This window comes from Pundamilia nyererei, unplaced genomic scaffold (assembly GCF_000239375.1).
Source record: "Pundamilia nyererei isolate P.nyererei 1_Seehausen unplaced genomic scaffold, PunNye1.0 scaffold00008, whole genome shotgun sequence".
Taxonomy (NCBI): Eukaryota; Metazoa; Chordata; class Actinopteri; order Cichliformes; family Cichlidae; genus Pundamilia; species Pundamilia nyererei.
Genome location: NW_005187409.1, coordinates 5,166,030 through 5,174,854, shown reverse-complemented (window position 1 = coordinate 5,174,854; position 8,825 = coordinate 5,166,030). Strand labels below are relative to the sequence as shown.

General features: G+C 38.2%; 1 protein-coding gene across 2 annotated transcripts in view; it reads left to right on the top strand.

Annotated features, from left to right (window-relative positions):
• Positions 1-8,307: 8,307 nt before the first annotated feature.
• The window catches only part of pmt (phosphoethanolamine methyltransferase), an 8,455-nt gene continuing 7,937 nt past the window's right edge, over positions 8,308-8,825 (top strand). The window contains exon 1 of one of the 2 annotated variants that reach the window (XM_005723112.1): positions 8,308-8,389. Coding sequence is in view for 1 of the 2 variants with exons in the window: in XM_005723110.1 (XP_005723167.1) it covers positions 8,773-8,782 (10 nt within the window). In the remaining variant the exon portion in view is untranslated. Of the gene's footprint in view, positions 8,390-8,702; positions 8,783-8,825 lie in introns of those variants that run through there. The other variant, XM_005723110.1, reaches the window with a different exon arrangement.

Genomic DNA, 8,825 nt, shown 5'->3' with positions numbered 1-8,825 from the left:
GTTCTGGCAAACCTGCTCCCAGTATTTCATGGTAAAAATCTAAAGTGTTTCTCTTATAGTGTAGTTCAGTGTGTATATGTGCAGAATTTGACATTGAAAGGTAGTTTTCACAATCATCTGCTGATCAGAGAATAATTTCCTCAACTTAAATTCCCACCAGATCCAGTCATGCCTTCATGAATAGGCTGGTTAGAAATTCTTGATGTCTTGATACTTATAATTTCAGGAACTTTTATTGAAGGGTCTTATTATAAGATAAACAGATATCACCTTTTCATATTTCCCCTTCACTTTTCCTCACTTTTGAGAACCATCTTCCGGTTATGGCCCCAAACCATAGTTTAAGTCTCTCAGTAAAAGATTAGTAAGGTGAGGATTTGCCACAACAGGAAGACTTATTCCATGAATCAGATAATGCTCACAGAGCACGCTGGGCTCCTGGGGGAAGTTGCACAGTTTATTTGGCTAAAAAACCCACGCTTGCTGTCACTGCAATTGCTTCCAGACATCACACTCTGACAAGACCTCTGAGCCACCCCTCACAGTATTCATATTTCAGATGTCACCGGCAGAAACACACAGACAAAAGTTTCCCACAGAGGGAAAAAGACACAAAGGTCTTTCTTAACACAATACTCACATACCCATACGTTATGTATGTTGAATGAGTTATTGATTGTTCCCAGCATGATAGACGAGGAACAAAATCCACAGTCTTTGTTCTGTGCCAAAGCGCATTATTAAGTTCAACTGAAGCTAATGCAAGGCCCCGGCAGTCTGTGACAGCCAATTAAGTATAAATCTTTGAAAGAAATCTTTTTTTAGTAGAATATTCCCTTTCTGTTTTTCAGCAGATGGGGCTTCTTTGCTGAGCAGCAGATAGTTATGTTTCTAAAAAGCACAACCTGCCCATCAAGTCCAACCCTGGAGAGCAAATACTAGAATTTCAAGACTTTTGAGGAAGTTTATATCTCATTTGCAAAAAACTTACAAAATGACTTAGATGCCCAAAGTATTAAAACACTGGCAAATAGATGTGAGTGATTGCTGTAAAGCTTAATGACAGAGTATTGTGAGACTGCTAAGGTTGGGATTTTTTTATAAACTAATTTTAGATTACCTGATACTGTTAACTTGTTGGAATTTAACTGCTCAACTTAACTGCTGAAAATAATGTGTCATAAATACTGACTTTGAAATTTATGATAGCATGTCTGACTATAAGAGTTTGTGATGACTGAGCATCGTTTTGTAAATCGTTAGCTTCATAGCATAAGTGCCTAAGTCATTTTTTTGTGTTTTCGGAAAACAAGTAAAAACTAATTTTCTAAATATCACATGCATATTTTTAAATATCACATGCAATTTGACCAAAAAATGACTTAGGCACTTATGCTATGAAGCTAACGAAATGTAAGCAGGCCCTGTGAAAGCAGCCCAACTCTAACCCCTGCACGCTGGCTGTGAATAACTTTCTGATCAAGGCTCCAGCTGTAAGCCCAATGCTCAGCAGGAGAACGTGTAACATGGAAACTCTTTTATCCCCAGATAAAAACACACGAATTAAAGTTGAGCTCGGTGATCTTGCTGCATCTCCATCATGCTGCCACAGAGCCAGGATTCTTTGACACGATCCATCTGTTGTTTTCCTAATGTCCATTTCAAAAGAAATAAGCCCCATATGGATGAAGGTGAGGAGCTGGTGACACTGTCTGCTTTGTTACACCTCACTGATCTCCACGGGTAACACGAGGTCCTCAAAGTGAATCTGAAAATCAGTTCTTTCATTTCCGCTTTTGAGGAAAGTAAAACAATATCCTGAGCGAACTCTGCCAGCATGATCCACTGCAGCCTTTTACTGAGAAGACATCCTATTGGAAGCGCATTAAGATGTTTGACAAATTCTTTGACTCCCTGTTTGTCTGTGACAGATAAAAGAAACGAGGTAAAAGAAGATGCACATCACAAAGCGTTCACTCAGAGATCAATCAACGTCAGCACAGCTGCGTCTGGAAAACAGCAAGACTGTATGGGCAAAATAATGGGTGAATGGGTGAAGAAATACATGAGGAATAAGCATGCACGCACATAAGCTCTCCCACTGGTAAAATCCATAAACAAATACATATAGCATTTGGCTCTGATGCTTTATTCCACCTTTCACCTTCTCTCGTGGGAACACATAAACTGGAAAGGACTGCTTTGTGGTTTGTGAGGTTTCCAACAAATGCTTTCTTTTCTCTAGAGCCTCGTTTGCACTCCTGTTCAAGTGAAGCACAATTAGTTTCTTTTCTCCCTAAGGCCTAACTCATAGGATATGTCTTTGTTTAGATCATAACGAAATAATGAAATTAAATGTTTTCTTTTTACTCCACCTGATTTACAACAGCACCAACACCTAAGAGTCTTCCTGTGTTAGAAGAAAGTGGAGATGAAGCTGGATGAAGATGGTTTTCTCTCCCAGGGGACGAGGCTGCTTTTAAAGCAAACGATGACACATGAAAGGCGTCATTAATATTTATAAGTGGTGATCGCAGAGTTGTATGCATGAAACAAGAGTAAAGCATGCACACATGAAATTCAAATTAAAGTTTCAACTCTGCGTGACAAACTTGTGACTCAATAAAATTGACGAAAACAGTGACAACACATCAAAGACAAAACTCACTCCTTTATTTTTTCCCTGTACAATGTAACAATATATTACATTGTTGTGGAAGGAACATATACTACATATATTGAGACACTTTATCAGGCGATCAGAACTGCACTAAATCTTCATGGCACATGTGTGATACAAATCTCCTGTTCTACCACATAACAAAAGTGCTGTATTGGATTGAGATTTGATGACTTTGGAGCCCATTTGAGTAAAGTAAACTTCTTGTCATGTTAAAGAAATCAGAGCTTTGTGATGTGTTGCATTATCCAGCTGGAAGCAGCCATCAGAGGATGGGTGCACTGTGGTCATAAAGAGATGGACGTGGTCAATACTCAGGTAGGTTATGGCGTTAAGAAGCTACTAAGTTGGTAATAAGGTGCCCAAAGTGGTGATAACCATCAACAGCCTGAACCATTAACACAAGGCATCATGGATCCATGCATTCATGTTGTTTAGACTCGATTCTGTTTGTACCATCTGATTGTTGCTGTAAAAACAAGACTTACTAGGCCAGGCAACATTTTCCCAATCTTTTATTGTCTAATTTTGGTGAGCCCATGGACATTATAGCCTGTCTCTTGCTCATGGATGTCGGGAGTGGCACCTGTTGTGGTCTTGTGCTTCCTGGTTCTGCATGTTGTGTGTTCAGATGCTCTTCTGCAATACGTTGGTTCTACCAAGTGGTTATTTAAGTTATTGTTGCCTTTCTGTCAAAGTAATCTGGCCACAACTCCCTGTTGTCTGGCCAGTGAAGGTGTAAAAGCTCTAATATTATAATGTGATTTATGATGTCCTGTTTTGTTAGTACAAATATTTTTTTAAACTCTCTTTAACTTTGAGTTCTGATGCTTTCTGTTTCAGCAACATGATATTTTCTTGAAGACAGAAGAAGATAACACATGCTTTTGTATATATTTATTCATTGCTTTAGTGTAGCAGGACTCTTGTTTTCTTGTGGACATTTACTGACACCTAGTGGACAAAGGTGAATGTGTTCTGGCGTTTTATTATGCTGCAGTTAACAGTATGAACGTAAAACTATGAAAGATATCATCCTTTGTAGTTTAAATTCGCCCTAGGTTTGAATCATCAGTATCATTTTTTGCGAACGCCTCTATTTTAGTTGCTAAAAACAACAGAAAAAAGACATCTTAAAATTCTCTCACGACATTATCTACATTTCTGACGTCGATGTTTTATACAGTTAGATTTTAACAAAGTAAACACTTTCAGTCAGTTGTAACCACCACGACCTTTTTTTCACTGCTGAAGTGACTGAATATCTAAATAACAAACTGCAAATATGCATCAAATGTACTTTTTATTGGCCTGTTCTTTTGTTAAATATAATATATATGTATAAATATAAAATGCTAACGATTTACCCTATAATTGTACTGGGATTGTACTGTTTCTTTTTAATGCTGCTGTCATTGTGCGACATTTTCCTCATCATATTGTTTCTCTTATTATCCACTGGTGAAAACAAGTTTCTTTGAACACAGTCTTTTCATATAAACGGAAGAGATGATGGCGTCAGATTAATTTTAAGACTTCCACTTCCTCTTTTTCTGTTTTTTTTTTTTAAACCGCACAGTTCACTAGATGTCTGTCAGCTGGCCCGGGGCTACAACCAGGGGATGAATATTTAAAGATATTCTTTGATTTGTACTTATGCCATCATTCCTAATGACTTCTTGAGGAGGTTTTAAGAATTCCATGAGTAATTTATGTACCTGTGATCTATAAGTCTCGAATCAGACACCTTGTGATTTAAGCACGTTCATCTTGGATTCACTCAGGACCAAATGAGCAACAGACCAAACAAGAAAAGCTTCTGCATGAGGAGACTAAAGCCAGGTAACGCATATAAATCAGCTGACTAACAAACAAAACCAAACACACAGCTTTGGAGGACGTCAGCACAGCTGGCAATTAGTCGGGGGCAGAAAGAGTATTTGTAGTTTATATACGTCTCTAACTGCTATAAATTGAAACAACTGGCAAAATTACTTACATCACTGACTTTGTTAAGATAAGCTCACACCCGCATTATGTTTAGTTTCGGAAATGATACCTCTGTTGAACTCATACTTGTTTTGTCCTCACACCTGGACAACTAACCAGCACAGGCCAGCAGTGAAAATTAGACCGCAAACGACAACAACAGCTCTGAATGTATTTGCTTCTAAAGTTGCAGGAAAGTACGGGAGATTAGTCTTTCATATCAGCCGTGTCAATATTTTCATTCTCAGCAATCATTTACAGGCGTTTCGCTGCAGGACATTCGGACTTTTGGAACTGCGCTTCTATAATTAGTAGAGTTTGCTCGTTTTGTACTGAATTTGTCTTTGTTAAACACGATCAGCATAATAAAGTCTGTCCTCCTTTTCCTGCTACTCCAGCTCTAGAATACTGCAACCACGTTAGAAGATGTCACGTCATCGTTTAATGCTCACATGATGTCATCACCTGTTTTATTCAGTCTTCACATCCATTTCCTGTTTAATCTCATTCAATCTGCAACATGAATTCGCCTTCTGTTTTCAATTTTACTCTCAATTACTGTTCTTCTATTTTAAAAATAAACTGCACTTTTCACATTATTTCTTCAGGCATTACATTTGGGTGGTAAGTAAGCTAGCTGCTGTTTCTCCTTTCTGTGAGACTTTCTCTTTGTAATACTCATCAGTCTCAGCATATTATACAGAATCTGAATTATCATTGTCTGACTATAATCACGTCTCCACACTAAGCTCTTACTAAAGGAGACTTACAACTAAGAAAATACTCACCAGAGAAAAGGCCAAATGAACAGTGAGTACGGCTACACAGAACCACTCTAGAAATCAACTGAGGTTAACATGAACTGAATTTAAAATCCATTTATGGCAGTTCAACTTCATAGATTTTTACAATAGACTCACCGGTTCAAGTTTTTTTATGCGCACAAAGCTAAGTTATGTATTGATTACTTGGGGACACCTGTCTTTGGTCTGTATTCTACCATTAACTGAATTACAGTACATTAAACTTCAACTTAAACGCCTACAGTACGCTGAATATAAACGACTGTGGTTAGGGTCTTTCCCAACCTCCATCTGTACCTGAAATTCTCAGAAAAGCCTTGCTGTCCGCTCATGTGATCCAGCTCAGGGTGGCTAAAGTGAACTTTGAATGCTGTTATGTTGGAACTGTGCAAAAAGTCAAGCAGCACACACAAGCACACTTTCAGAAGCACAAAATGATTCACACACTCATGCTGCATGTGTTTCAGCACAACTGTCATTTTCACTAATCTATCAATAGGTCTACCGTCGTGTACAGACATGCTGTACGTGAATAAGTTAAGACAACTTTCAGTGCTCATTTTATGAATACAAGTGAAAATAGATATTATTCATGTCCACTTGTTTGTTCTGTTGTTGTCTTTCTAAAATTGTCTGTATTTCTTGAAGTTGACCAGGTTTGCTAAACTTGCTAAAAAGAAAAAAAAACATTAAAGAAAACAAACTGCACAATTAAAGTTTTCACAACCAGGCAAGAAACAACTTGACTTATAAGAAACCCACGGGAGAAATACAACAAATGTTAAACATTTACAACCAACAGCAACATGGTGAAAAGCATCAAAGACTCCAGGACATCACCGAGCCACACTGCAAACAACTGACTAACAACTGGAATGTGTCATATTGTCAGTATGATAAACGCCAGCATCTCGCATACTGTAGTTCACACAAAGTGCACGACCTGAGAACACTCACCAATGTAAAGATGACAGCAGACTGATAGTAGACTGAATTTCCACCAGAAACAACATGATCTATGTGGAAATGTCACAGCTGAGGCTCTGTTGCATCTCAGCAGCAAAACAGAAGACATTAAAGGATGGAAACTTAAATGTCAGATTGAATTCATTTGCAAATGTTATTTAATTGTATCCTTTAGGTAACAGAGAGCAAAGTCACGTTTGCTGTATGCAGTTTGTAGCCTAATCCATGATTCTCTGCTCTGTGCTTTGGTGGTTTGAGTAAACCTTCTTGTTTTTATAAATAGAGCAGAGTGAAAGTGAAAGTAAAGGTGAGAAAGCAAAGTGCAGCTTGTACACAGTTCAAAACACAATGTGTTTTAGAGTGTTTATTCATGTTATAATGTAGGTGCACTCTGTGTGAGAATCTGCTGTTCCTTTACTGCTTGAGAGGAGCAGAAGGCAAACGCTGTCACAGAAAACAAAGAAGAGCAGCAAGAAAGGAGCACTAATTGGTTTACAGTAGCATAGAAGCCATTTGGTGTATTTCACAGTCTCGTGTGTGCTGATGGTTGTGGCTTGATCTCTTTTGTTTCCTATTGCCATAAACGTTCATCCACTGATTTTAAATTGCACGTAGAGCACCTCTAAATACAATTTTGAGGAACTTGTCTTTAACTTCTGTAGCTCTATTTAATGCTACTCACTTATCCTCAGTTATAGTATTTTAAGGATGAAATTACTTTGTATTGTTAGATCTGATAGATGTAGCTACTAGTTAAAACATAATAAGCTTAATATGCTGTTGAAGATTGACTAAGACATTGCCAAGCAACTTTCCCTTGCCTTAATGCCTTAAGCTATAAAGATGCAGGAGGATTAGGTCATTTATGATAGCAAAAGGCAAGATTACCCAGAAGTGATTATGATTTTAACAGTCAGTAAATACACACACTGGACATTTTATAAGGTAGAATGGCAATACCAATTTTACTTATATAGGACATTTGATTATATGTAAATTAAATGTGCTTAAAACAGAAAGTAAAAGCATAAAAAAATCACTGCACGTTTACTATGCCTTAAGGCAGTGAAAACAAAATAAAACAATAAAAATATGCACAGCTATTAAGTGTAATGGCCTGTGTGCCTGTTTGAACGTACACACAGGTGTAAAAGTAGTTAGTTCCAAAGAACAGAACCACAGTACCTGAAAGCACCTTCGGCACACTTGGATCTGATTCTAGGAACATTTGAAAGAGCTGCACGAGATTACAGGAGAGATCATCAGGTGCAGTACTGGTACTTTCTAGTACTTTGCTGGATGCCGTTTTGGCTTCAGAACTGCCTTAATTATTTGTGGCAAAGATTCAGAAAGGAGCTGAAAACATTCCTCAGAGATTTTGGTCTATGGCATTTAGTAAAGTAATACAAAATAAAAGAGTCTGATCTCTTTGTACGATTCAGTCTGGTTTAAAACGACTTACTTAATGTTCAGTTACACACTCTCTGCAGGCTTTATGAATTGTTTATCATCGTTTAATGGTTTATTAACTTATTATTATTAATGACAAATGAATTGTTTTATTTTACTTATTAATTCTACTAATTTCTCATACATTTTTAATTGCATACTTAAGTAATATATGTTATTCACTAACTTCTCATAGCTCACAGCCTGGGACCCCACTGGCTGCTAATGCTTTCTTTATAAAGAGGGCGAAAATTAGATATTAGCAATTAACTGTTAATTACAGTTTTCATAAAGCCTTGTGAAAACTGTGGGCTACTTACACTCCTGGCGCATTTCATAACCTCACGCTTTCCACCTTAACAGTATGAGGCAATCTTGCACAATGTTGCGCGTGCCGCCAGACATTTTCCACGTGTCAGCACAACCGAGACGCGACGAGCCGGGAGCCGGTGAGGCAGACTGCCGCGGGGAAATACACGAGGCAACGATCGTGCAAAAAGATGTGAGTGCATTCTGTCAACTTACTATCTGTGGCCGACATGTCTCCCAGGGATTTTTCTGGACGTCTGTGGTGTGTTGTGCACGTAGGCTTTGCGTTATGCCCAGTGTCAAAGCAAATCTGTTCTATGTTCTCTGCAGACCCTTGTTCCCACATGGTGATTCGTGTGTGTGTGCTCCCCTCCCATGCCCTCGTATTGGGCGCATCCTAATGGCCAGTTTCCTACCTGGCGACCACCTCCTCCACGCGCCACGCTCGTCCCGTTATTTAAAGAGCCCACACGCGAAGTGACATCTGCTTTCTGTTATATAGGAGATCGATCGTTAATCATCAGACTGATTTCTCACTTCATAGATTAATTTTACAATAATCAACCAAAAACCACAATGGACAAAGGTATGAGCAGATCAAATGTATTCATTTTATTTATTTATTTATT